Source organism: Syngnathus leptorhynchus, chromosome 1 (assembly GCF_054491065.1).
Source record: "Syngnathus leptorhynchus isolate UIUO chromosome 1, UIUO_Slep, whole genome shotgun sequence".
NCBI classification, from domain to species: Eukaryota; Metazoa; Chordata; class Actinopteri; order Syngnathiformes; family Syngnathidae; genus Syngnathus; species Syngnathus leptorhynchus.
In genome coordinates, this window is record NC_141195.1 from 9,403,659 (window position 1) to 9,431,302 (window position 27,644).

The following is a 27,644-nucleotide window of genomic DNA, read 5'->3' on the forward strand; positions in this document are numbered from 1 at the left end:
GGATTTGTGTTTGGTCATTTGTGTCCATTCCGCGTCGGTCTTGTCTTGACTGTTGATATAATATGAAACTTCCCGAGGGTAGATTTTTCTTTCTTCTTCTGGGCAATTCCCAGCGTCACATATTGTCCACGCTAAATTGTTCACAACAAATTGTTCCCAAATTGTCAATTTTTGTACATGTGAAGCCCTTTGAGACTTGTGATTTAGGGCTATGTAAATAAACGTGACTTGACCCGTTGGCTCTGTTGTGGGATTTTTTTTTTTTTATTATTTTTGTGAAGTTGATGAACAACCTGCACATTGTGCAGTGAAAAAGTAAGTTAGTATATTGCAACATGATCGGTTAAGAAAAAAAAAAAGAAGCAATATAGCAAGGAAACACAGTCACCCCTCCCATTTGCGATGCATCACATCTGGCAAAATTAGACTCAAACAACTTTCTGGAGCCTTACAAGAACCCTTGTGTTTTTCAAACATTGTGATTGAACATAATCTGTAATTTATTCAAATTGTTGATGGCGCACCCGTTCTGACATCCAGCATTACTTTTGACAAATGTTGCCTTAGGGATGATGGGACAGCATACACACTTTGTGCAAAGTCAATTGAGGAGCACAATGAGAATATCCAACTCAAAATAGACTCCAGTATCAAGCGAATCAACTCACTTCTAATTTATGGGTGCTTATAATTTGCTATCAATACATAAAACAAGGCTGAGGAATCTTTTTCATATCACAGGCCACTTTAAATTCTATCACGTTCTCAATATACGGTTCTCCCAGGTCATGGACATACGTGTATCGATCATGTCGTTACAAAAAGCGTGAGCAGGCCTTTCACAAATGCCACAATTTCATTCCCTCCCAGTTTGGATTCGCCGTAGACTCGATCCACGAAAGAGATGGGAATCTAAAAAAGAAGTCAAATGAGTAAACCATTATTAGTCTCCTCAATTTCAAGATACCCCATGTCAGATAGAGCAAGGTAGCTGCAAAACAGAATCTGGCTTACTACTTCATGACTGGTTCACGTTTGAGTATCACCCTCTATTGGTGGAAAGTTAATACTGCAACCAAATTAATCAGAACGCTTTTCATTCATCCATCATCCAAACTGCTTTATCCTCACAAGGTTCACGGGTGTGCTAGCCTAACCGAGATCTCAACCTGTGTCCTCTGTACTCAATAGGAGCGGTATTAACTATTCAGCCATCCATTGCATTTTGTGAGCTGCTCCAAATCTGATTAGTCAATTCTTGGATGGATGGAATAATCAAACCTTATGATCATTTATATAAAAAAAAAAATCAATAGTGACAGCCCTAGTTAGTTTCAAGTGAACGACTATTCATCCCACCCTTTCCCCAAATTCCATTGAGTATGACCCTCTCCAAAAAGACCCCAGATAGGGAGCAGTCTTCCCAGGCCTGGTTTTATGTGAAGAACTCACTTCTCCAACAGTGTAGTTGAGCTGTCTGGCTCGGACAACCATTTCCATTTGAAAGACGTAACCTTTGGACACGCAGCGCTCAACCAGACTCTCAAGAACTTTCTTCTTATACAATCTGTTATGCACATAGGGCAAACACATTAGGCGTGTTACATGAGATGATCTAATTTCCTTAAAGCAGGCTGAAAATGGTTACATATTTATAGAAAATAACATTTTAGATCTCACTTGAGGAACACCCAAAGAAGGCGAGAATCGTTTGGTCACACTGAAGCTTACCTAAAGCTTCCTGTGAGGTCAGAGGCTCCGGGCCTCAACAGCACTTGTGTCAGAAAGTTTGCACCCCGGCTGAATGCGAGACAGAAACGTGAAAATGAAATGGCAGCTCGGGCTATTTATGGCCCGTGCACATTCTCATCTGGTCACCTTTGTTACCTGATGAGTTTCCTGCGCAGGTCCCATCCATAGACACCGCCGTTGCCTCGGTATCGTGTACCCGACACCAAATCGTAATTGCCTTCCTTCTGTTTCCTGAACAATGTCACAAAATGTGATTGTTGTAATTATAAAAAAAAAAAAATGTAACTGCTTATCTAGCATGTTAGAAGTGTTTATACAAACACGTTAAGGCAGAACAATATAATTAATTTCGTGGATTGGTAAAAAGGAAATACTTACGCAATGAATTCTGGGATGAATTTGGGCTGGAATAATAATAATAATACAAAAAGACAAAGAACATTCATATTTTGTTTCCTAATACATCCTAATTGACACAGTGAATGAGTAGGTTGCACTCACATGATGGGAGAGATCAGCATCCATTATGAAGATGAAATTTCCTGTTGCGTGCCTCATGCCATGGATATAAGCAGTGCCTTTTGATATTGAGGGGCAAGGGAAACAAGTGTCCATTAATACTGAAACGCACAATTGTGATTTTTTTCCTTTTTCTTTAACCAGTTCTGAACTTACCCAGACCTAACTTCGATGCTCGTGGCCGAAGAAGCTTTGGAGGAAGAAGATGCATGTTAATAACCCAAGCGTCACATATATATGTGCAAAACTAATACAATAATTAAAAAAAAAGAACTTACAATTTTGTCTTCGCCATATATTGTTTGGAGCTGTTCCGCCACCTCTATTGTCCCATCAGGGCTTCCGTCGTCAATGACGATAATTTCATATTTATAACCACTGAAAACAAGTTAATAATGCGATACTGCAAAAAATCAAGCAAAACTCGGCACATTCAAATTCAACGTGCTTGTGCAATTTTCTCAACGAAATGACATTTGATTAAAAAGCGAGGGGTCAAGCTAGATTTAGTGACAGCTCATCACTGGGTCGTTTAGCACAAAACACCTAGCCGAGCAGCTCTGCTAGATCTCCTGAACTCACCTTTCATCAAAATATTTCACCAAAAGCCACACAATCAAAGGGAGGTTTTCTCTTTCATTATAGGTGGGTAATAACACCGAATATTTATCCCCATTGTTTGGCTTTGAGTTTGAAGTCTTCCTGGCTGTCATGGCGACGTTCGCGTCCCTCACCTCACCGCTTCCGAAGTTTTCGATGCTGAACGAAGTGCAAAATCACTTCCGGTTGAGTAATTCCAAAGTAATTTACAAAAATTATAACGAGGCATTTTTATATTTACCATAAAATGCACCGAAAAGGCACAATTTTCTGGATTTTACTAGATATATAGACTTATATTTAGTTGCGGTCAAAACAGAGAAAACAGTATCATCAACGTCAATAAGTCCTATTATTTGGAAATGTTTGCGCTTCCAACCAAAAGCTGAATCCAGTGGAACATTTGGCGTGCAATATTTTTTTCTATAATGATTTTTTTTTACTGTTCAAATATCGCACACACTAAACCCAAGAGAATGAAATGACATTGCAGACAATGTCTGAATAAAAGTTTATTATCAGCAAAAAAACTTACCCAAAAGAACACAAATAACTGTATACACTCAATATAATTAACAATATACATATCATACACAAAATTCTCACAGTCATTTGTGCCATGGATCATAATATAAACCTTACACCATGGATTATGCAGTAACATTGTTTTTGAGGCAGTTCAGGTTAGAATGGAAACTCAAACGAAATATAAGACATATGGCTAAACTACAACACAGTGCATAACTATATAAAATAATTAAAAATTGTATCAGTGCGAAATTGGCTTATAAAACAGCACCTAAGGGTTCCAAGTGGAAAGATCTTGGTGAAGCGGTTGCTGAAGACTCGAATCCTTATCAAAACAATAACACTCGTGCTTTCTGGTTCCTTAGACCAGTGTGACATCACAGGCAAGTGCTCCTCTTTCTTCTTCTATTTGGCTTTCTCCTATGACTGATGCTCAGGAGCGCAATACTGGCATACATTGAACTCCAGAAGCATTGTCAATGTAAACAGGTGTACTGTTGCGATGTCATCACCACTTGATATTTCAAACTTTCACTCAAGGTTGATAGCCGAAATAACTGTCTTCTGGAAAGGAACACACACACAGACACGAATGTAAGCCATCTCCGCCTAGTTTCTAAAAAGGACAACTGGTATAGAGGACAGATATGGATGTGGTAACTGCTGTTGCTGGAGTATAAATGCTAACCCGTTTGCTGAGAAAATCTGTGGCAGCCTCCACTGCTGTCACACGCTCCGGGAGGTCCGATCTCGCCCGGCTTGCCAGGAGCGCCGGGAATCCCCGAAGTTCCCGACTTTCCATTTTCTCCTTTGGGCCCTGGCGTGCCAATCTTGGACTCGCCGACGGGACCTGTGGATGGAACACACTTTTTGTTTTTGGATCATAGCTCGTAATATGTATACTGTATTTTAAGTTCAAACTATTATTATTTGCAATTTGAAACTTTTTTAGGGTGGCGTCAATTGCTCCCCCAACAAATGAGACAATATTGATTTTTTATTGTACCTGCATGGCCTCTGACCCCTGGGGGTCCTTGAACATTAGTCCCGGCATCACCTTTTTCTCCTGGCAACCCTGGTCTCCCTGTAGAGGAGACAATTGATCAGGCATATACATACATATACTCTGAACAACTCAAGAATAAGAAGTTAATATCTTTGTGAGAATGACCTTGTTCTCCAGGATACCCAGGCTTGCCAGGTCTCCCTTGGGTTCCAATATTACCCTGGTTACCCCTGGGGCCTGGCGGACCCCTGGCACCCGGTAACCCTGGCTCCCCTGGAGGCCCCTCGGGCTCCTCTGCGGGAACCGGCTTCCGCCTCATGTCATCGATGAACAAATCCAACTTCCTCACCTCCTCTGACAAATATACACAATTCAAATCAGCAAGCCATGCTCGTGTTGGATGTGAGGGAAAAGACGTCTCTTGAAATATTATCCCATAACTCCGTCAAACACAATCAGGTTAAGGATTGAAAAAAAAATTTTTTTCCCCTCAAAATGAACAGGAGGAAAACAATAACGCAATTTCCCCCTAATGAAGAACCATTACCAGGTGCTCCTTATAACATGTAAGTGACATGCTTTTTATCAATACTCCCAAAATCAAAAATTCATTTGAGAGTGGTCCGGCCTCATGAGAATGAGTCATTGCTAACCCCTGCTCCCTTCATCGCAGGGCCAATAAGTAAAGCTTTCACTACCATGACAACTGCAGTGGAGCTATGTGGTTGCGACAAGGTAAGCGGCTCGTGCTTGCGGAAGCCCGGAGTGGAAAGAAAAAAGTGCGTGCCCATAAAAGGAATTCTATTTTCCCTCACGGAGGAGGCACTTCATCACCAAGCCGGTAATTCACACTTGTGTGTGGATCTGTGCGTGTATACTCAACACAAATAACCCACAGTGCAATTTGAACTCGGTTTTGTCCAAATTCAGAGCCTTTTTTTTTTTTTTCTTTTTTAAAAATGGTGGGATTTGATAATTCAACTTGAGGTTCATACTGTGAACAAGTTGTTCACACGCCTCTGTGACAAGCTGGAAGATCATGGCCATTGATTGAGGTTCGCCCTGTAAAACATGTTAAAAACAGTATTACATGACTTTTACTTACAAATATACATTTCTCTGAACTTTATAAAAGGCGACAAATGTTTCCTGTTTCCAATTATTCGGGACACTCTCGCCGTTGTAGGGACTCACTGTATTCCACGAGCAAATATTTCCCAATTAAAATCATCAGAGGGCTATTGAAACTCACCTTCTCTCCTTGTTCCCCTTTATTCCCTGGAAGACCCTGTAAGCCCCCCCCCCCAAAAAAAAAATATATGAATGAATATAATTGAAACCCAATGACAGTTTTGACTGCTTTTGCTATGTGTTCCATTGCTCTTACCGTAGCGCCGTTAGCTCCGGTGTAGCCTTTCTCTCCACTGGGTCCCGGGTGTCCTGGCAGGCCCTGGAAACCCTATACAACAATACAACATAACTAAATCTAAACATTGGACATAAAAGAAAATCTCATAATATAAAGAATGGCATTAAGGATGCAAGAAAAAATAAGTCAGAAATCTATCAAGGTTGCAGAAGCCTATCCCAACTAACTAGGGGCAAAAGGGCAACTACACCCTGGATAGTTTCAGATTTGGATTTTGCTCTATTTGAGGTGAAAAAAGTTAAAAAACAAAACAAAAAAACAAGCCACAAATGTAAAAGAAGATCAATCAGAAAACACTGATAAAGATTGTTGACCCTAATTCTATGCCAAGGTAATCGTCTTAACAAAATAAAACTCGATCTTACCCTTGATCCAGTAGGGCCAGGGGGGCCCATGTTGCCTTCAGCACCTCGGATGCCCTGTTAGACAGCAAGATAACATGCAGGAACCCAATATTTACTATTTTTTGTACTGTCATCTCACCATGGGGCCTGGAGGGCCTATTTCCCCTTTGGGGCCTAGAGGACCTGGTACACCCTACAGAAAAAAGAGAAAAAAAAAAAACCCACAGAGACCAAGCCATGAGTGAAAAAGGATGGTTTGGTGCTTCTTGACACAAACATCTATAAAGACAGCTGTGCAATGTCACCTGTAGTCCAACTCTTCCAAGATTTCCTTTTTCTCCTCTTATCCCAGGTGGACCCTACGAGGAGGAATATGGTCGATGAATGTCTTTCAGTCAAACGCTAAATCACATTTCTTCTATGATGACTTCAAAATAAAAACAAGACGTCTTTCTCACATGTAAAAACATCATATTTGATTTAGTTGCATTTGAAATCCATTAAGAGGGATTGCAACAGAAATGGGAACCAATTTTAACACTAACAATACTAACTTTAATCAAGAACATAGAAATACTTAAGAGGATGGAGAAGGTTGTGATTCCCACAAAATAATGTTCTGTCACCCATTCTATGTCCTTTACGTCCTGCCTACACCTATTGAACAGCATTTACTGTTTCACAAAAAAAGAACATTATATTTATGTTTTAATCGGCAAAGCTCCGGCCAAATATTATTTTGAAAATAATGCGTGATATAATCCTCTGGCCAATTCATTTGTTAGGCTCTTGTTTTTCTTTTCACACCACTGTACCAGGTAACTATGGCAAGAAAGGTTACTCACTACTTTGCCTTGCACAGCCATTCCCTGAGGCCCTCTGCTGCCCACCGCTCCAAGATCTCCCTCGAGTCCAGGTTTTCCAGGAGGACCCATCTCACCCTGCAGCACATTTTATGTTTCAAGGAATGATTCAGAGATCACATTATGTATATAAATTCTTATGTCTGTGTAAATAGTTGTATTTTATTGGTATCTGTAGCTAACAATATGAATTTGTGGGACATGAATCCTGGAGAATTGGAGGAATTTATAGGCGGGGTAGTTCATGGATGTTTGCAAGATAAGTACCTCACTATATTTACCTTATGTCCTTGTTCACCCTTAGCACCTTTGTCACCACGAGGTCCAGGCTTGCCCTGGGAGCGCAAAAAAATAATACAATGACTTGGCTTCCTCATATTCTCTGCTTTGGCAAAGACATACCATAGGCCCGGAGGAACCGGGAGCTCCCGGGATGTCGGAGGAGCAGGTACATGAGAAGGGCTGAGGAGGACAACTTTCCTCATCTCTCTGTCGCAAACAGATATGAATAAGTCAATCAAACTATGATAGTTAATTGAACTGGACTGCTTGGGGGTTTCAAATACAGTCCACCTTAGCAACGAGTGTTATGTTGATGCAAACACAGAAAGATGACTGACCACTCCGGGCAGGTCACAGCAGGTGTCCTCCGTTGCCCACGTCGTATTACACACAATCTCAAATGACTGCAGTTGGAACTGGTGACAAGGAACGCAGAATAAATGTTCAACATGTGACAGATGTCCTTATTCATTCGAGGGAGTGGATTTGATTCAAGTGTTGTGCCTGGATTGAAAGTCAAAGTACCGCAGCGGAGCCACTTTGGGGTCCTCTGGTCCTCGTCAACTTCCCCAGCATCTCAAAGCCGTCCGTAGGCAGATTGCCGAGAGGGCGGGCGGGCCTTTCACCCACGTGCTGGCAATCCACAGACAGGGACACGCCCACTTGGCTGACAGAAAGATGCACCTGCCGATCGATCACAGAAGAAGAAATCCAATACATATCTAAAAAAATGAAATCAACTCAACATTGTGTTGCAATCAACAACCTTTCACCCACTTATTTTGAGAAACTACAGTGACCAAGTACAAACGTACAGTCGTATTTGCTCACCTTATGAAAACTACCGTAGAACAGCCTGTGGACCTGCGGCTGGTCAAAGGTCAACTCTTGCACTTCACCTCTATAATCCAGACTTAAGTACACAAGCTGTTTGCTCAAAGCTAGTTTGAAAGGCCAAAATGAGATGATATCAGGGCATAGAACGTGATGTTGGACTATCGATATTTCATAAATTCAATACATATTTGTTCAAATTTGGTATGTGTGCATTAAAAAAAAAAATGTCATTCCAATGCTGTAACGACCTTCCATTCACATTCAAAGGCACAACAATGTAAAAATCACAGCATGCTAAATGTCATTGCTGATGATTGTATGTGTCCTATTTTGTCAAAGTGACATTAAAATTCTCCTGAAAACAACAAAGCCAGTGGTCACTCAAGACATTTTGCCGGGTAATGCCGACGATGGAGTTCCTTGAGGAATCACATGCGGTATATGATCGAATGACTACAAATGGGAGCGTGAAGATGAAGAACTCACGGTCCAGTACCACACCCATCTTGGGCTGGTAGTCATTATCTGTGAGCTGCCAAAGGGTAAAGGGCTCTTTGGGCGTTTCCTGTAACAGGCGGAAGGCGATGCTTATGGTGTGCTCGGGAGAGAAGCCTACGGGGTGGATGAACCTAGAGGGAAAGAGCCACTGAATGAAAAGGAAGCGTCAAAGCTATCAAAGTCACATAACGCTACTTCTTAGCTAACAGAGACTTTCAACAAAATGCTTACCCTGGAGGCTCTACTACATTAGTGACAGCAGATATACAGAAGAGGAAGATGGTGGCTCACTTAGTCCTTTGTGTCAGCTGGATGTCTCTGTACAAAGTGTAGGCGGGAAGTGTGTTGAAGACAAAAGGCTCTGCGGCGACTCCATCCACAGATGAGTGGGCTTTTGGAGTGAGGCCAAATGCTTCCATCATGTCAAAGCCTGGACATGCACACGTCGGATAGCAAAGTATGGGACTTTGTGAAAATGTCGACATTCTTTTCAAGGAATGCTTTGTTACTATGGGAGTGATGACTTACCTTTAACAATGCTGTTTCTGATGGCCACCTCGGGACAAACTATGACAAAGGAGGACAATTTACTTTTCTTCACGGTATTAATCCATATCTCAATGTTGAGACAATATTTGCAGCCGTTGATCAATGTACACTTATTTTATGGACATGAAACGTAGATTAAACCATCAATAATTATTCATGAATATGCTCACCTTCATTATGAATTGGGTATAGCCGAGGATTGACAGGAATTTTAGCTGGGGCCTGAGCTGTGAAAAACAATTTAGTAATGTTTAATCATCAAGTACGACTATTCAACACATTTTTCTTCCTTATAGTTCCTTGATATACTGGAAACTCAAACGGCTGTAAACCATGCGTTACTAAACATGAGAACGTTTGAGAATATTGTGTGAGACAATCTCGTTTATAACTTAAGGCACTGCAGTAAAATCCGAAAGACTTTCATGTTTTCAACTAAAATGTATGCCTCTGCTACTCCAGATTCTTATGATAAGGCCAAAAAAAAAAAGTGTGTCAGTATCATGAAGCTCTACAGTGGGTGTTAAGTGCGATCACCTCAGACCTGTTGGATGCAGAATGGAGACGGCAGCACCCTCTACTGGTCCCAGAATTGAATGCACACTGATACGGTACAGCGTCTCTGCTTGCAGTCCGGTGAAACACTGAGCGCTGGTAAAGTCGTCCACTCTTTCTTCCATAGACACTTTGTCTGCATGTCAAAAAACTGGGTTCACTCCACTTATAAAAACTTGGAAGCAAAATACCAAACAAAAAAAAAAAATCCATCTAAAATCACCTTTGACAGATTGAATAATAATCCGATATCCGTCCACAATTGACAGCGGTCTCCAAGACACACAGATACTGGAGTGATCTGAGCGCACAACGCTCACACTGCTTACTCGTAGACTGGCTGCAGCAAAGGAGCGGAATTTGGACTTGATGTACAAATATCCTGCATAGGTGTGTTTGACCTACTGGTTTTCCCCTGAGCCGAACCACCGCCTCCTTCTTTGTTGTGGTATTCGGCAGTGACCAGGATGCTGTATCGTGTGTCTGGCTGTAACGAGTCCAGCACCACGCGCTTTTCACCCCCCGGGACCAACACCTGAACACAACAACGCCCCCTCTCAAGTCCACTGTGCAATTAAAGAAAGCGCTGATGCCAACCAAGGTGGCGCTTACAGAGCTGTCCTGGTTCTCCGCTCCAGTCAGTGCACTGTAAGAGACACGATACTGCAAGACATGAGCATTGGGGGGAACCCAGCTGACCAGCATGCTGACCGGTGTCTCCTCGGAGACGGACACGCTGGACGGACCCCCACCGGCCACTTAAGGGAAGAGACAGCAAGCAAGGAAGCAATGTTATTCACAGAGTAGGTTTCTCTTTCATTGCCAGTTATTTCCCAAAAAAAGAGAAGCTCTTGAGCCAATTTAGAACATTTTGACTGATCTTTCCAGGCTCACAGAAGATTCTTTTCTATGACTATGTACAGACAGATATGACCAAATGAAGCTTAAACGTTTTTCATTCATCACTGAAAAAGTGTTTACAATGAATCACCAGTCCTTCAAAATTTACATAATTTAAATCATCTTTTGTTGTTCTAGTGACACTCTTTGTAGTAGATTTAACGTGATAAATAATTTGATAAGTTGCTTATAAAAGTCGCAGTTCCGCCCTTTGCTTGCCATATTTAGGTTTTTTGTTTGTTTGTTTTTTTAACTCTTCGTAAGGATTCCCATTGACGGCATTTTACGTGAGCGACACTCGGTGTTAAAGACCAATGAGATGCCGCAAACGAGGCAGAAATTTGACATGCGCTGGAAAAGGCACTGACCATGCAGAAAATATCTGACCTTAAGAGAAGGAGTGTCTGAATGACCTGCTCTGCACTTTTGCGCTACTATTAAAAAACAGGCTAGAGATGAAGGAACATGTGTTTGGCGTGTAACATGTAGCGACTGAGAGTGACTCACGTGTGCTATAGCGTATAGCCACAGCTTCACTTTGAGCTCCATCTCCATACAGTGCAGACAGAGAGATCTGGTATTCTTTGTCATCCTCCACCCCTTCCAGGATGACCCCTTCACTCTCTCCACTCACCTTCAGCTTTACGACAAACGCATAACTTACTTTACAGTAGTCCGATCAATCTGCACAGAACTTCCTACCTGTCTCAAGTCGCCTCCACCTAGGGAGATCCACTTGATGAGGTAAGATATGACATCATCAGCAGCAGCCTCCCAACGTACGGTGATTTCACTACCGGAGAAATTGGTCACCCTCAAGTCTGAAGGAGCGGGTACTTTCACTGTGAGGGAGAAAAATGGAAGTGACTTTCGATATGGATTGACTTGCACGGTAGGGGGGAAGTATAAGGGTCTTACATGTGGTGATGTTACTTGTGAGGGCTGCAGACAGGCCTTGTGGGTAGCGAGACTGGACCGACACCAGATAACTGGACAGAGAGGACAGGCTCTGCACCAGCACAGAACTCTGCCCGGTAACCTCCACCTGGGGAAAATAAAATCGTAACTACAGTGCAAAATTGCCTTGTTATCAGATATCTGCCAGTGCAGCATAAAGACACAAATCGGGAAACTCCATCTATGCAAACTAGGTGTCGCTGTTTATTAAAACGACAGCAAAAAGAAATAAATCATAATTGTAAGGAGGTTACCTGCTTGACTTCACTGCCATGGTTAGTGCTGTAAGTGATTCTATGCCCGGGGACATCCACAGCTCCAGGCACCCAGCTAACTCTCAGCATACTGTGGGTCACCACAGGAAAGCTCACACTCGCGGGCGGCGGGAGAGGAACTAAACACGGCAAGATGGAGAGGGAAGATGATGCAAACAAAAATGATGCTTTTGGTTTCATCAGTTCCACCAAATCTCCAACATACCTGTATTCGGTTTCAATGCACTCGAGTTTTGTTGAAGAGATTTTACAGTCACAAGAGTGAAAGCATGAAAGAGCTCAGAGTGGAAGATTTTGTAAGGCAGAGCGAGAATAGAAAAAGCAGTGGACAATGTGATAAAGAGACGACGGGGTAACACGAGTTTAAAAAAAAAAGAAAAAAAAGGGGGGTATTGGAAGCAGCCTTACATGTGGTAGCAACAGCCGTGACTGGATCGCTGGAATCTTCATCGTAGAGAGCATAAAGAGTGACTGAATAGTCCGTTGCAGGATGCAACCCAGCCAGCTCCAACACTGTCCGCTCTGCACCAAACTTCTCCTACAGTCAAATTGAAATATTATAACAATTACAAAATACCCAAAGAATTCATCCCCGGTGATGTCAGTATTGTAGCCATTTACCTTGTAATGACATTTCAAAAACAGTGAAGTCCGGTTCTCACCTCCTTGGCATCATCAGGCTCTCCGTGGTTGAGTGCCGAATAAAGAATCAGGTACTCGGTGGCCCCCGGCGCAGCACCCCAGCTCACTCCCAGCGTGCTGTACGAGGAAGGCGTCACTTCCAGGTTGGTTGGCATAGAGAGTGGTACTAAGAGAGATAGAGAGGATTGGAGGAAAGGCCAATTTAGAAATATACTCATTTGGACCTGGCGTTGTGTGCCTGGCCTTGTTTGGAAAGCAAAATCTATTTTACTCTTTAAAATCATTTCAGAGAACACACACAGTCACAAATCATACATTGATGGAATTTAACTGTGTGTGGAGGCTTATTAAAGAGAGGGGCAGAAAAGTTTCACCTGTGGTGACAGTTCCCCTGAGTGCCAGGCCAACGCTGTGTTCATACACAGGAAAAATGGATACATGATACAGTGTCTGTGAGGAGAGGCCTTGAAGCAGCACAGATGACTGTGAGCCAGCCAACACCACCTTGGAGTCCGAGAGAAGAGTTACAGTCTGTCAGAGACGTAATCTTAAAAATTGTTGCAGCGATATCAACAATGTAGACAGTGGCATGAAGACAGAAGGAGTTCTCATCAAATGAAAAGTTTCTGACCTCCTGAGGACTTTGACCCTCAGCACTGTGGTAGACCACCCTGAATTGCTGGACGGGCTTTGCAGGGTTAGTCCAGTGGAGCATCACCTCTCTGGATCCCAGGTTGGAGAAGCGGAGGTCAGTGGGGCTCGGGTAAGAGAGGGTCGGGTCTGATGTGGGTTCCGGTTCACTTTCTAGAAAATGGAATGACATGGCGTGTGTAGAAAAGGTAAAAGCAAATAGACAAGCAGCATTTACAATCTGCATGATCCAATATTCAGGGCTCTGTTTTTGCAGCGAGTGCATTCACAATGGTGATTAAATACGAGCATGTACGTTTGTGAATCTTGATTTTTGTTCAGGTGCGAGCTAGTATTTTCTATTACATGCACCATGCACGAACAAAAATGAAGTTGTAAAACAGAAGGGGGCAGAGGGAGGCAGACTAGAAAATGACTAAAACTCGGTCTGGCCACGCCCCTTGTAAACGAAAATAGGGTTCATTGTGTCGGTGTTGCGAGTGCTACATTACGCTTTATGATTCCGCGATCTTCTATTCTCCCGCACAGGATGTGGACCAATCGGGCCACCAGTTTGCTGAGCAGATGGAAGTCGTTGATGTTGAAGACGTTGGAATCCACCGGCTCTGAAGCCACTTGCCTCAACTCGGCTTCATCGGCATTCTTAACCCCTAAAGGCAGAATACAAAGTCAAATATATTTTTGGGGCCCAAATCTGCAATAAGTTTGCGCAGCATAGTTTTTTTTTTTGTATGATACCATCTCATGGTTGAAACTGAAAGTTTTCCCAATTATTTCATGAAAGCCGGTCGTTCAGACCACACAGAAAGGTTGGGACGTGAAAAAAAAGCCAAGCCACAATCGAGGCAAAGAACACATCAAATGTGTTGCTTTGATGACATGTTATACCTTGCTTTCAATTACAAGCCAAGCAAACTCCACGACCCGTTTCCCCACAAAAATGTCAGCAATTCATGTAACGACTCTATCAGGCATACACTATATACGCTTAGATCAATTCATAGCACGCCAGCTTCTCTCATTAAAATCTCACCTACAGCGATGATCTCCACACCCGCATTCTTGAGTCGCTGTGCCGCCGCAATAGCGTCATCCTGCGATTTACCATCTGTCAAGAGCACAAGGAAGAAAGGTGTGTCCGACCTCACGCCCGCTTCCACCCTCATGTTCTCCTCCATGACGTGGAGCAGCGCTTGACCTGGAGACCAACACATCGGAGCCAATCAACACTTTCTGAAGAAATAGTCAACAGTCTAAAAAGAATTCAAGCCAGATAACTAACCTGTGAAAGTGTTTCCTCCTTTATATCGGAAATTCCTTACTGCTTCAACTAGTTGTTCTTTGGTGGTGAAGTTGTTCAGCTGCCACTCTGTTCGTGGGTCTCCACTGTACTGGCTGAGACCTGGATGAGGAACACTTCATGTTGACAGAATTAACTTTTTCCCCACATTATCCAAACAAACGAACCGAGATTGAGTTTGAAACTGGACGCTCGTCAAATGACGCGGATCTTACACGGTTCAAACTGGCGAGCGATTAAATACACGCTGATGATAGATGATGAAAGCAAAAAGTATGTCATTACAACTCATCGAAATCAAGCCTCACCAATCTGAATGTGGTTGGGCCCGATGCGGAAGGGTGTCATCAGTCCCTCCAAGAAGTCTCTGACCCGTCTGAAGTTGGTGCGTCCAATACTCCACGAGCCGTCCACCAAAAACACAATGTCTGCCGCAGCATCTGTGCCGCACTCGAAAGGTTTTCTCGGAAACGCACCTTGAAAAAAGACAAAAGGCCTTGAGGTTCCTATTTTTCTGCTTCATTATAGTTTTAGACTTAAAAGAAAATGCCAAATGCACGCAGCATGTGTCGGCATGACGTGTACTTAAACATCGGCGTAAATGCATGTTTCCTTGAAAAGTGACGACAGGCGCCCTGCGGCCGAACAACGTGGCTTTTCATTATCTTTTCCTGTTGTGTAAACATTGTCATCACATTCTGTTTTCAAGCCCCTTTATTTTAAGAGCCATTATATCATGTCAGCCTTCTTTAAATCAATCTTAAGGACTTGACAATGGCTTCTACTTCTTTTCGCCCACAAGAACGAGACGAGATTTTTGCTAAATTTCTCAGGTAAAATAATACCTGATATACATTTCCTGGTTTTAAAAATGTTTTCTTTTTATTGACTGCAAGAAAATGAATGATCAAGTGCAAATGTGAACATAAGCGGGAGAGTCGCGTTTTGTAACGACGGGAAATCTCGCGCCGTTCTAATCCTGCGAGATGTGATACCATCAACAATCGGTGAGACAACAATGTTTGGGAAATGAGGAATCTTGCTTTGAATGTCAACCAAACTGATAAATCAAATTTGGGTCAAGCTGTAGGAGGACCAGAGGTTACCTGTAACTGTTTGGGTTGGAAGTGGTGTCTTGTGTGCTTTCTCCTCTTTGCCCACTACTGTTCCCTGCTCATCCTTGATTTCCACCCTGGAGCGCTCCCGCTCTTTTTCTTTCTTCCTCTTCCTCTTGTCTTTGCTGGATTTGTCCTGGGGCTCATCCATGGGTGGAAGTGAGGGTTCTATAGTGGGTGGATCTGGCAGAGAGAAGGAAGGGATAAATATTGTGGTAAAAAAAAAAAAGTGGTTTACGCTAGAGGCCCCACAGAAAGAAGCTAACTGGTCAACTTAAGTTTGGGAAACTTAAGTTAAGTGAAACTTCTCTGTTGAATCTTATCTGCTCTCAGTTGAACCCCCATCATCAAATTCAAGGAATGATCTGCGTTATGTTCTTCTTATATACCAAAAGAATTTACTACCTGCATTGGTGGTGGAAACAGTTGTGGTCAGGGGGTCTGGATACAGAACTGTAGACAGAGACTCTGTTCCATCATCCAGGTCTCCTGATCCAGAGCCACCAGGCAACAGCCTCTTCTTATGGCCATTACGGACCATCTCCTCCTCCCGGAGACTGTCCACTAGTTGAGACAATAGTCCTTTTTACACCTCAGTTCCTTAAGGCTGGGAATGTAGCTCAATTTTGTGATTTATTACAATGTCTGAATAAAAACACTTTTAAATTGAGCTAATAAAAACTGCGCCTTCAGTGGCTCACTGTGGTTTGCTCTGTTGAGGTCTAAAGGCAAGATCAAAAAGTTGAGCGTGAAACATTCAAACGGGGAAACAGTTGGCAGGCCTTGAGATAATCACAAAGCAAAGGAGGGAGTCAAAAGGTAGGGAGCAAAGAAGCCTCCAGACTCCCACCATTCATTCCAGCATGACAGCTAATGTTACGAATTTTCATGCTGAGGTGATGAGGCCTGCCTGGGCATGCATGACTCGACACAGTAACCTACAACTAGTGGCGTGGTTCTTCGAGCGGACATGCCATCCACATTTCTGGGTACAACTTGAACGATGTCATCAAAATTTGTAGATACCATGTAATGAGCTGTAATGTATTGCTTACCGAGTAGTCGTCATTACAGTAATCGTAGCTAACATTTTTAAGACTTTTTTTGCTATGAATATAAAATAAGCAAATGAAAGAAGACCTATTTGGAGCTTTTACCAATCACCCAACCCTTGAACTATCTGCCAACCACCTTGGCGCATCTCTTACAGGTGAATCGGCGCTTTGCCAGAAGTTTCTCCATGGTCCCATTAAGTACGAGAACTTGGAGGGCATATTCCTGACTTGAGTCCAATCCTGCCACAGTTGCTCGCCCTCTTGTGGTGGTCAACATGAGCTCCGGCTGTGGCACGTCTGGGGAAAAAAAAACACATTATAATTAATATAATAAAAAGCAGAATTTGTGTCCACAGTAGGTCCAATAAAAGCATTGTCAAATTTGTTAGGTTTTAATTGCTGCTTTTTTTTACTGGTGAAACTCGGCAAAATGTAGAAATTGCCAGTAAAGATTTTAATTTTAGAATAATTCATGTGATTTGAAAAATGACTTTGATTGACCATTAAAAAAAAAAAAAATGGTACTAGAAATATCTCCTTTGGTCAGACAGCAAGTTGTCACAGGATTTTTGGTTCTGGCTGCAGGGATCAACTTGCATTCCTAAGGTTAAATCAGGATAATCTGGTTGATGGCCAAAAGGAAGCGTGCCAAAGTTATAAAACAGGGGAATATGTAGAAGTCAAATGCTTTTTAGATTGTCCGTTGGGGCCGAGGGGGAGTTCCATCAGCCATTGTGAATGACACCACATAGGGCATAGCCTAAGCAATATTGCAACTTGACAAACATCACATCATGAATTGGAGATCCATGCTCTACTTTGTGTATGGTAATCTGTGGCTGAACGATTTTGAAAAAAATAAATAAATTGTGATTTCCTCCAATATTGCATATTTCATGGGTAGCCATTGCCCCTGCAGCCCCCCCTCCACTCTACCTCCACCAGTCCTTGTGACTGCCACTAGCTCCATCTGACTTACATGAAAAGCAATATTAAAATGTTCTTTACTTTGAAGTTGATATAGTGTGACAAACATCAAGTATTACTTGTCAAGGCATATCTTACGCTTATCATCATACATAACATTGCCCATTGCAAATGAGGCTCACCTGAGATGGGTCTTACTCGGACCTTGTAGCCTTGAACGGGACTGTCACTCTCTTTCCATTTCATCTGCAATCTGTCTTCGGACAGGACCGTCAATTTAAGACGACCTTGGCAAAGATATAAGGAAGACAACGACAAGATATTAGTCGAGCACTTTGTCCAGAGTTTAACATGTGTGATGACAGAAATAAACCAGTGGAACGTTCAGGAACTTTCTCTACGTCTCCTGTTGTTCCCATGTAACTTCCTTCCTCAAAATGATCTTTTGTTGCTTCATTTGCATGATTTCCACCAGGGGGTTTCCCAACAAGCAGCATCTTTCATATTTCTGCCTTCCCACCCTGCGTCCAACCCCCGCTGCAGCTGTCCCGTTCTCCGTCAAAGCACGTCCTGTCCTCCCATCCCGCGAAAAGACAGGAAGGGATGCTGAGGCGGGCCATGAAGGTCAGAGGTTATGTCAGGGTACCGTCACAGAGTTACAGTGTGTCACTGTTTTGTACGTAACGTGGTTGAGTTATAGATAGAGCATGAGGGGAAAGGGTGGTGGAGACAAAGAAGAGGGAGAAGATTGAACATGAACGAAACGGTGTTCGTAGTGCTTCTATGGATACCATATGACCCACCAGCGCTGAAAACGTCCCTTTCTGCCTGTGTGGTCTGGGTCAAGGATCTCTGAAGGGTTCAAATCGGGTCTAAAGTGTGTCGCGAGATGAGCACTTGATCAGCAAACAACAATCGCCTTTCAAAAGAGGCAGGCAATACTTGGCAAGAGCCAAAAAAGAAAAACTTTGATGAATTACAGTTTTGTTGCAAATGGGAGAAACTGATTATATATTGTAATATGAATCACTGTTGTTTATAAATTTAGCATGACATGTGGATGCTGATGGTCTACCTTGGCCATGGACTTTTGATGACAGTATCAGGATGACAAACAGCAAATGCAACATGATCCTGTGAAAAGACAACGATGATGTTGAGAAGAGAGTCTGGTTGGTGAAAGGGACGCAAGACCTATAAACACACAAAGCAATTGTAACATGTGGTTATAACCTAGTTTGTTTTTTACCTGTACAATGGATAAGCCGTTCAAATGACAAAATGTTCAAGTGTACATGAAACAAATTTATGGCAATAACAGTCATCCTCTTTCCCGTGGGAAAAGGTTTTATGACCGAGTCTGACGATAAGTGCTCAGATGCTAGTGCTCCGTTAAGACTCTCGGACTTCATAAAGGTAATGACAAACACACACACAGGTCTGTAATATTAAGACTCACACTGCTCTTTAAAAGAGCTCATAAAAGTAACAAGATTGTCTGTGAGGGTGCTTATTTTCTATGTGTAATGGAAATGGTAAGTCTGAGTTGGGATAGGCTCTGGCTCAATTGCGTTCCCCATATGGTTCATGGATGGATGGATGGATGGATGGATGGATGGATGGATGGATGGATGGATGGATGGATGGATGGATGGATGGATGGATGGATGGATGGATGGATGGATGGATGGATAGATGGATGGATGGATAGCCATAACAGTAAACAGTTGATTTTTAGCCTGATAATCTACATCGCGATGAAGCAGATCTGACGCTCTTCATTTTCTCATGCCTCACATGTGTCTGTGCTTGCCTGATGTGTTGCTGTGAACTACACTCGCTTTGTGTACCTGTCTGACTAAGTGTCTGCCGACCTGTCAGACACACAAAAAGTAGCATCGTTATGTAATGCTGGTGACTCTATTTTGAACCCCTTTTTTTTATGGTTTCTGGAAGTGTAAAGCAATAATGACATTAACTGTAGCTTGGTTCTCAAATTATGCCCTCAAATGAGGATAAGTACTTCAGGAGAGTAAAGGAATCCATGATCTGTTCTAAAAGCAGCTTATCAATGGGCGGGACATTGTGATTTTCTAGGAAAGATTATTATTTGCAAATGTAAACACTGTCAGAGTTATAAAAAAAAATATCTGCATAATAATACTCCCCAATTCTGATAAATAGTTAACATTATTAGTATATTTACATAAATGAAAATCACTAATTTGTAAAAATAATACTATATATATATATATATATATATATATATATATATATATATATATATATATATATATATATATATATATATATATATATATTAGTTGTGAAAGACTTTACACAAAGTTAGCGTTTTAATTTCGGCTAACAAAGACTCTAAGGCACCTGCTCCGTAATGAAGAAGGATAAAAACAACATCGGGAAAAGTTGAGAAACTTTATCACCATTACGAGTAAAAAAAAGAACCCTCAACAACAACGAAGGGGTTTTGCCGTGTGGAGAGGCGGGAGGAGCAAGGTGAGCACTTACCTGCCTGGTGACAGTGCTGCCTCGGGTCAAGGCTAATCAGACGTCCACATTTTTACAGCATATTGTGTCCAAATGTCTGATGTTAATGACAACGAACTACAAAGTCTTGCAAGCACTGTAATTATGCACCCAATTCTCCGGTACCGGTTCGTGCGTGTGGGTGTGTGTGTGTGGAGAAACGTGATTCCAAAACTTAGCCAGGCACCGTGGCCTCTCCTTCATGGGCGTGGCATCATAGACATCACATGGACTTCAGATACCGCTTTCAATGGTTTGTCCGTGTTGCACCGGTACGCCGGCGCGTCCGCCATATTGAATGTGCCAGTAAAACTCCATGCAACTCCGTGAATGGAAATTCATAAAGCAACAACTCTTCTTTGGGACATACACTAACGTTCAGTCAACTCAGTGACAAAAAGCGACACAATCTTCAGGATGCCACAAAACATCTTTTAATAATAATTAACATTTTCCATGTATACCAAAGACTGGATTGTACATTTCTATTAAACTTAGCTTAATTGAAAAGCGTGAGGTAAATAAGGCACATTTGGGTTGGGTCATGACCTGAAATTTAAGCCAAATAGCTGATAGCTGATAATTTGCCATTTAAAATGAATTAATTTGTGGAGATTTGTTGCAATAGTGGTAGTTTCCAAGCACCTTTTTTTGCTACAATAGTTGATGTCAAATGAGTGCGACTTTTTCCATGTTGATGTGCATTCAAAGCATCTACAAAGGTTGGATTCCAAGGCCCATAATGCTGCTTAATTACATTACATAAAGGTCAATTCAGGGGTTTGATTGATCAAAGTTGACTGTGACAAGTGTGGAACCTCTATACGCAAATGCCCGAAACAACATATGATTGAATTCAACCTGACATCAAGTTCCAACTTTCATGACATCACTCAAAGCCTATCTTGTAAGACTTGGTGAGCAAAAAAATCAACTCTACGAGTCGTTTGCTTTTTCTTCTGCTTTTTTGTTGTTGTGATACCAGCACAGAAGAGTACCATGGATGGATACAATAAATAAAACTTAGTGCAACATAGTGGTCAGCGTAGCAACCGGAGTGCTATGTGCATCTCTGTGCAGGCTGTTTTGAGAGTGGATCTTAGAAGGTCCACCCGACTTCAAATACATCAGGATTAGGGGAATGTACAATGTTTAAGATCAGCAAACAAATGTAAGTATAACATAAAGATAACCCATGTAAAGATAAAATACAGAATTTAATATTTTGTTTACGTCTACTTGGTTTATCTAACATTTGTTTGATGATCCAAAACAAAACAAATAATTTGAGAAGAGGCCAGAGACCCTTTTACAGTACTCTTAGGACTGTTACTGTATTATGAAGTTGGTTGACAACTTTAATGGGTTACAAGAAATTTGATATGACAATTACGAGCCTTTATGCTTTCTATATCAATACTCCAAATGTTACTTTGGCATTGTGAACAATTTCAAACTCATTCTATTCTCTCACAGTTCAATCATATGACGTGGATACTGAAATAGAAACGCTAAATACCTGCGGCAGATTCACTGGCTTACTTCTCTGGGTCGAGTCATTAATAAGCCATAATGAATGACGGAATGATTATAAATTAAAAGAACCAACACGATGGTGGCCTTTCCCCCTTGGCAGTAGGCTGTACATTGAACAGTTTTAGGAAGGCGAAAGAAAACTGGCTGACAGACTATTGGATGCTATCAGTGAAGTGTAATTTCGTCCTCATTTTCAGCAGCGGAGTCTTCATCGTCATTATGTCGCAGCAAAGGCAACTCAAGCTCTGGGCTCTTACTGTTCAGCTGTCGTAAGGACTGACTCTTGTCTGAAGGAGAAGAGAACAAATAGGGGTCACTAGGCCTCATTTCAGCCACTCTAAGGATTAACATGTTATTTGGCTTCCTTCATTTATGTGCCTTTTTTGGTCTCACTGTAAACAGCGGTTGCTAACCACCAGCTAGCTAACTAGGTAGCTAGCCACTGACTACCATATTAATATAACAAATTGTTACAATGTTTCTTGAAAGAAATCCTGGCATGGAGTTCAGTGGCTACCCGAGCTGGTCACAATTCTGACCTTTCAATAACCTTGATGTTTGGAATTTTCATAGGTCACTCTGCAACAGCTGTCAAAAGTCAGCAGAGATGTCCCCGTACTCACTTTTGGAATAATGGACTTTGAGTCCGACATGCAAAGCGATGCCAGACAGACACACAGCGAAGCCCAGCCAGTTGAGGACACTCATTTTGTCTCCCATCACCGATGCTGCCAAAACCAGCGTGCATATCTCCTGCAGGAAAATAGTACGAGACAGAAACTAGATTACACTGCTTGTCTAAGTGCCCAATTACATTTCTTTTAATGTTATAACAACTGCAAAGCATACCTTAAAGATCCCTGATATGGATAACGTGAGGCTAGAGGTTCGGGAGACGAGCAGGAACTCTGAAAAGCCGAGCCCAAAAGCCAGAACTCCACCGATGCTTAGTAAGAAGACCGAGTACAAGAGCGGCAAGAGCTCCGTCCCCCGGAATAACTTGTCAGAAGTGCTGATGCTCAAGCCTACAAACAAACAAACAAACAAACAAACAAACAAACAAAGCATACATCAGCCATGTGGTTGCCATTTGTCTGTGAAGAGCAAGCCACAGGCAAGGTTTTATCTCACCTTCATTATACAAGAAGAGAGGAAAGAGGCCAAGGAACATGAGAGGCTGGAGGTGATACATGGCATCGATTGGGTTCTGGAGGCCTACGGGAAGAAGAAATGGGAAAAACTTCAATGAGGAGTTTCTGTTTCCATTTTGCCCAACAGGAAAAATTGCTGAGGTCGACTAGCATCATATAGGAATTGAAAGGGTCCAGTTTAAGCTGGTTGATGGGGCAAAATGGGTCAAAGGTGCCCTCGGGTAACCACCACAACAAAAGCGCAGCACTTGCAATTATTCAATGGACAACGATTTATCACTGACCCAGCTCCGCTTTCTGCGTGAGCACCTGAGTGAGGGTCCAGCGGATCCCCCCGATGAAAGACGCCAGCAGCACCATGAGGAAGCCCTCCATGTTGAACTGGGTCGATTGGAAGGTAAACATGAACAAGCCGCAGGAGATCAGTAGGACCACGATGATCAGGAATGGGTTCTGGTGGAATCAGAGCCCAGGAAATGAAAGAAAAGACTTCAAAACAACAAGACCTTACACTGCATTCATGATTTGAGATATGGCTAAAGAGTATGCTATGGTGTAATTCTTGATCGAAAGCCTGTAACAGACATATTATTGCAAAACCTGGGAACTGCTTTTATTTTATTTTTCTGAAAGCATATTCTATCTCATTTGATACATGCATTCTCACCGGCTCCTCCAGTTTAAAGACCAACGAGAAAAAGAGAATAAAGAGCACTGCAGAAGACTTGGTCATGGTGTACCTTGAAAAAACAAACAGAACTCATTGAGCAGGAGGACAATTTGACAGACTATATATAAGTGCGCATTAACGTTGTTAACTTGCAAGCTAATGGTGATGAAGAGGAAACTCCAATTGGACAGTCCGATGTCTAGTGTTGTTGCCAAGGCTGGTGGAAAGAGCGAGAACAGGAAGAACACTCCTAAGATAATTCATACATCATTATCTTCATTTTTAAAGCTAATTATTGCATCTGCCTCCACTACCACAGTAAACTGGAAAATCTGGAGACTTATTTTCTTTGTGTTTTTAAAACTCGAGGTCCAGCTATGAATACTTTCTTCTGTCAAAATATGCAAACCCAACAAGTCTCACCTGTGGGAGCCACTTTGCAGAGGTAATCTGTCCAACTCAGAATAACTCGAGTCTTCCCTGTCCAACACTGCATGGCCTGTCGGGTCAGCGCCGACAGGCAGAAGTTGAGGGCCAGGTGGACTAAAGTCATGAAAAGTGGATAGTGGAAGCCCTGGAGGAGGTTACACAGAAATGGTCAAGAGGCTAAAATGGGTGTTCCTAGTGGGACATATAATTGGACATAATGGACTTTTTGTGAGATTATACACCAATATTGGAGTCTCTGGCCCACCCATTACAAATGCCATGAAATAACCAACTCAACTCTTTTATTTGCCCCTTTCTGAAAATGTGTCAGCGCTCTGTTGCAAAACAGTGGGGCTAATTTACATCATCATAATAATAATCACCCCACACATTGAGTTTGGCCACCCATGGCAAGATCAACTAGGCTGGGTCAAAGGGCAGAGTCTAACTGCCTGGTATACATTTTCTGAAACATTATCTTGCACGCTCCATGCCCCTGGACTGATATCCCACAGTGGTAATTTTCCTCCTTAATTTATATTCTAAAATCACAATATAAATCAGAATGCTGTGTTAACATTAGTGTGGGAACATGCAACGTATTCTAGAAAATATTATTTTAGGGCTGAATTCCCCCTTTAACAAAGCAATCAAAATATCTGCAATAGATGTTCGTCAACAGTACCTCTCATCCACAAACCTCTGCGCTAGATAGAGGTAACTACCAAAAACAATATTGGTTTGAGACTGAGTTTTATTTCTATAATGGACAACCAACACTAATGCAGTAGTAGAGTGAGTGACAGTAAATATTTGCCTGAAAACACTGACATTTAGATGTCTCAATTACTGTTTGCCTAGTAGACAGACTAACTTGTCTATCATGAATATGAAAACAATCTCAAAGAAAAAAATGTTGGTCGTGTGTGTCTTCTTTTGCCACGTTTTCTTACTCCACTGCCCTCTCTCTGTCAACCAGTGTCTCCCAAGACCTCTGGTTCGCTCTCTGGTGCTCTCAACTTGCTGCTGAACGCTAGAAGCTGGCTGCTACAAGATGCAACATATTCTTGGAGCTGACAACATCAAACAATCCTCTTAAAATAGACTATTGATTTGGAACGTCTTGCTTCTGCGAATCTGTTGAGTCATCGTTGTAGACGAGTATCGACTGGTACCTTGGCTTACGAAATGCAATCAATCTCTTCCAGCATCCCGAAAAACTAACTGTAACCATAATCAAGGGTGTGCATATCTCCAATAAAGGGCAATTTGATATGTACTTTCTTCAAAGACGAATTTTACCAAGAAAAAATGTAAAGTTAGGTATCTCGATATATTTTAGTGGAACTATTGGATGCACTTGCATTTTTCAAATCAAAATCGATTTCTCGAGTCATATCATTTTTTTGTTACACCCGAGTCAGAAAAGCATTCCCAGTCATTCTGTCACTAGGTGCGACCTAGTAACAAACCTCTACAACAGACAGTAACCACTTTATCTCAAACAAAACTACACCGACTTACCTTCATGAGCCATTTGTTATAGAAGGTGATGCCAATCGAGAAGACATAGTAGAAGAGAACCAGTCCCACAGTCCGGAGCGTCCTGCAGAGGAACTGGACCGGACCCGCCATACACACGCTTCTAGTGTCATCTGCAGCTTTACCGTTATCCAACTTTTTAAACACCTGTAGTGATAAAAATAAAATACACTTAGTGTAGTTAAAAAAAGAACACTGATTTCCGGCGAGTTGAAAAGCATTCAATGCCTAGCTTGACTTTCTAAGTAAAGCTAACGTTAGCGTCTCAAAAGCTGTTATCGATGAAATCAACTTGTGAAATGCTGAGGTGGTTGATTGTCACAACCAACGACAAGGTCCAACGCATTCACTCTCGTGATCACGATGAATTAAGCACACGTCTCCAACTGTTAGTTTAGGTTAGTTGGGTGATTGATATATAACATTAGCTGCTAGGAATTGCATTTATTTTCAGCGTTTCGAACCTAAACCCAATAATAATTGGAAGCTACTCTTTTCCAGCTGTCATTCGTTTGACGCACACAAATACAGACCTTTTACATGTGCTGAATGGTCCTTAGAAGTGATTTGGGTCCACGTGCGTTGAAAGGAAATAAGATATCGGTGCCATTAATAGATGCTCTTAAGTCTAAATTATAAAGTTACAAATAATTTCGTTTTGGTTATCACTAAGAAAAAGTACACGTCGCGCGTAGTGGGCGTAGTGGGAAGAAATGTTCCACACGGAGGCAGTGTTTCAAAAAAAGCTTCCGATTTCTGATAAAGGCTCACTTCCTGTCAACGATACAAAACCGGAAGCAGAATCGAAGCAAGACTGTTTTGATTCTACGCACAATTTTGAAGTAAGGATTTCTTGGATTAAATACAGAGTTTTCGCCATTCCTCGTAACGTTTTATATGTTTACATTTTCAAATCCTTTAAATATGTGTTTACCAAGAGCAACGAATTGAAACGTACCGCGGACTGGGTTCAGGAACAAATCCAATTGAATCGCAAACAGTGGAACAAGGTTAATGGGTAAAGTGTACATTTTGGGACTAATGTTTATCGTCACCAGATAAATTCAATGAAGTTGCAAGGTGCTGGGATATAGGATGACGGAAGTGACCCATTCTCTTTATTGATTTCCTGATTAGACGATGCTTCCCGCATTAAAATGAAGCCTTTCGATGGCTAGATCAGCAATTTGGAGTTGCTTGGATTGGTCTGTTGAACACATCGTATAAATAAAAATTAGTATCGTTATTGTCTTCCCAATGTATAGAAATGTACGGGGCACCCTGAATCATAATGTCAATTCTAAAATTAACTGAAAGCTATTTATATTTGTAGCAGAATGGCAGACGAGGAGGACGAAACCGGCTTTGACGAAGAGTTGGACGAGAGCTGCAGCGGCGTGGATGTGTGTCACGGCCGTCGAAAGAGGCTCTTCTCCAAGGAGCTGAGGTGCATGATGTATGGCTTCGGGGACGACCAGAACCCGTACACCGAGTCGGTGGATATCCTTGAAGACCTGGTGATTGAGTTCATCACAGAAATGACCCACAAAGCCATGTCCATCGGGCGCCAGGGTCGCGTCCAGGTGGAGGACATCGTTTTCCTCATTCGAAAGGATCCCAGAAAGTTTGCCAGAGTCAAAGACTTGCTGACCATGAATGAGGAGCTCAAGAGGGCTCGCAAAGCTTTCGACGAGGCAAACTATGGCTCATAAACACCTTGTCAAAGGGATGTTCAAATAACATGGAATGTGAATGCAATTCCACATTCACTGCTATTTGATCCTCCCTCCTTCCATCTTTATACACCCTGGAATAATTGCCAGTCAATAACAGGACATAAACAAGCATTCACCTTCATGTTCACAACTGATAAACAAAACGTGCATGTTTTTGGACAGTAAATTCATCATATACTGATGTGTCCACACCTTATGTTACCTTTTTTGTGAACCTTTCATTTTTAAGTCGATCTTTTGGGCCCTGTAACCATTTTAAATAAACATATGCTTTATGTACAATACTTAGCATTTATTTGACAGCCACACACAGTTTAGAGAATTCATTTTGTTCTTGTAGCGTTATAGTTTTCTTTTGGAGGAAGAGCAGCGAGAGGGATTTTATGCATTTTTACCTGGAAAAGACATTTGGTGCTTCTCTAACTTTCTGATTAGGATTTTAGTCCAAA

At 42.0% G+C, this 27,644-nt stretch overlaps 4 protein-coding genes across 6 annotated transcripts; 1 reads left to right on the forward strand and 3 right to left on the reverse strand.

Annotated features, from left to right (window-relative positions):
* Positions 1-43: 43 nt before the first annotated feature.
* dpm1 (dolichyl-phosphate mannosyltransferase subunit 1, catalytic) lies at positions 44-3,022 on the reverse strand. Its single transcript, XM_085914105.1, has 9 exons — positions 2,854-3,022; positions 2,550-2,649; positions 2,428-2,461; positions 2,254-2,330; positions 2,131-2,156; positions 1,888-1,983; positions 1,732-1,800; positions 1,453-1,567; positions 44-912 (listed from the first exon to the last, which is right to left on the reverse strand). The coding sequence occupies exons 1-9, from the start codon at positions 2,982-2,984 to the stop codon at positions 808-810; spliced, it is 753 nt and encodes a 250-aa protein (XP_085770231.1). The 5' UTR covers positions 2,985-3,022; the 3' UTR covers positions 44-807.
* A 354-nt stretch (positions 3,023-3,376) lies between these two features.
* On the reverse strand, positions 3,377-20,280 carry LOC147061833 (collagen alpha-1(XX) chain-like). 2 transcript variants are annotated; one of them, XM_085908255.1, is made up of 42 exons: positions 20,114-20,280; positions 18,660-18,718; positions 17,767-17,871; positions 16,811-16,954; positions 16,008-16,166; positions 15,594-15,785; positions 14,796-14,963; positions 14,470-14,589; positions 14,221-14,385; positions 13,679-13,837; positions 13,168-13,340; positions 12,911-13,040; positions 12,557-12,702; positions 12,303-12,432; positions 11,874-12,013; positions 11,581-11,707; positions 11,365-11,504; positions 11,170-11,302; positions 10,375-10,520; positions 10,168-10,297; positions 9,986-10,102; positions 9,752-9,898; positions 9,378-9,434; positions 9,187-9,225; positions 8,950-9,088; positions 8,647-8,789; positions 8,155-8,264; positions 7,849-8,007; positions 7,662-7,739; positions 7,444-7,530; positions 7,323-7,376; positions 7,024-7,119; positions 6,484-6,537; positions 6,318-6,371; positions 6,200-6,253; positions 5,793-5,864; positions 5,658-5,693; positions 5,401-5,467; positions 4,571-4,759; positions 4,406-4,483; positions 4,088-4,249; positions 3,377-3,963 (listed from the first exon to the last, which is right to left on the reverse strand). In XM_085908255.1, exons 2-42 carry the CDS (start codon positions 18,712-18,714, stop codon positions 3,935-3,937), a joined length of 4,683 nt encoding a protein of 1,560 aa, XP_085764381.1. In that variant the 5' UTR covers positions 18,715-18,718; positions 20,114-20,280; the 3' UTR covers positions 3,377-3,934. The 2 variants fall into 2 exon arrangements, with proteins under 2 accessions (XP_085764381.1, XP_085764292.1); XM_085908166.1 differs by having other exon boundaries at positions 18,660-18,778.
* Positions 20,281-20,542: 262 nt separating this feature from the next.
* Positions 20,543-26,209, reverse strand: LOC147061834 (solute carrier family 35 member H1-like). The gene is made up of 10 exons (XM_085908380.1): positions 25,993-26,209; positions 25,442-25,606; positions 23,912-24,062; positions 23,642-23,705; positions 23,486-23,558; positions 23,103-23,271; positions 22,799-22,882; positions 22,517-22,692; positions 22,291-22,420; positions 20,543-21,954 (listed from the first exon to the last, which is right to left on the reverse strand). Exons 2-10 carry the CDS (start codon positions 25,550-25,552, stop codon positions 21,833-21,835), a joined length of 1,080 nt encoding a protein of 359 aa, XP_085764506.1. The 5' UTR covers positions 25,553-25,606; positions 25,993-26,209; the 3' UTR covers positions 20,543-21,832.
* taf13 (TATA-box binding protein associated factor 13) lies at positions 26,140-27,477 on the forward strand. 2 transcript variants are annotated; one of them, XM_085908707.1, is made up of 2 exons: positions 26,140-26,301; positions 26,793-27,477. In XM_085908707.1, the coding sequence occupies exon 2, from the start codon at positions 26,797-26,799 to the stop codon at positions 27,169-27,171; it is 375 nt and encodes a 124-aa protein (XP_085764833.1). In that variant the 5' UTR covers positions 26,140-26,301; positions 26,793-26,796; the 3' UTR covers positions 27,172-27,477. The 2 variants fall into 2 exon arrangements, with proteins under 2 accessions (XP_085764833.1, XP_085764907.1); XM_085908781.1 differs by having other exon boundaries at positions 26,236-26,301; positions 26,796-27,477.
* Positions 27,478-27,644: the final 167 nt, after the last annotated feature.

Coding starts and splice junctions, on each gene's coding strand:
- LOC147061833 (XM_085908255.1), bottom strand. CDS start 18,714: ATGTTGCATTTGCTGTTTGTCATCCTGATACTGTCATCAAAAGTCCAT. Junction 17,872..18,659: donor ATCAAAAGTCCATGGCCAAG/GTAGACCATCAG, acceptor ATCTTTGCCAAG/GTCGTCTTAAATTGACGGTC. Junction 11,505..11,580: donor CACAAGTAACATCACCACAT/GTAAGACCCTTA, acceptor TCTCCCTCACAG/TGAAAGTACCCGCTCCTTCA.
- taf13 (XM_085908707.1), top strand. CDS start 26,797: ATGGCAGACGAGGAGGACGAAACCGGCTTTGACGAAGAGTTGGACGAG.
- dpm1 (XM_085914105.1), bottom strand. CDS start 2,984: ATGACAGCCAGGAAGACTTCAAACTCAAAGCCAAACAATGGGGATAAA. Junction 2,462..2,549: donor TATATGGCGAAGACAAAATT/GTAAGTTCTTTT, acceptor CTTCCTCCAAAG/CTTCTTCGGCCACGAGCATC. Junction 2,331..2,427: donor AGCATCGAAGTTAGGTCTGG/GTAAGTTCAGAA, acceptor CAATATCAAAAG/GCACTGCTTATATCCATGGC.
- LOC147061834 (XM_085908380.1), bottom strand. CDS start 25,552: ATGGCGGGTCCGGTCCAGTTCCTCTGCAGGACGCTCCGGACTGTGGGA. Junction 23,706..23,911: donor CTGCAAAGTGGCTCCCACAG/GTGAGACTTGTT, acceptor TCTTTCCACCAG/CCTTGGCAACAACACTAGAC. Junction 23,559..23,641: donor CTCTTCATCACCATTAGCTT/GCAAGTTAACAA, acceptor TGTTTTTTCAAG/GTACACCATGACCAAGTCTT.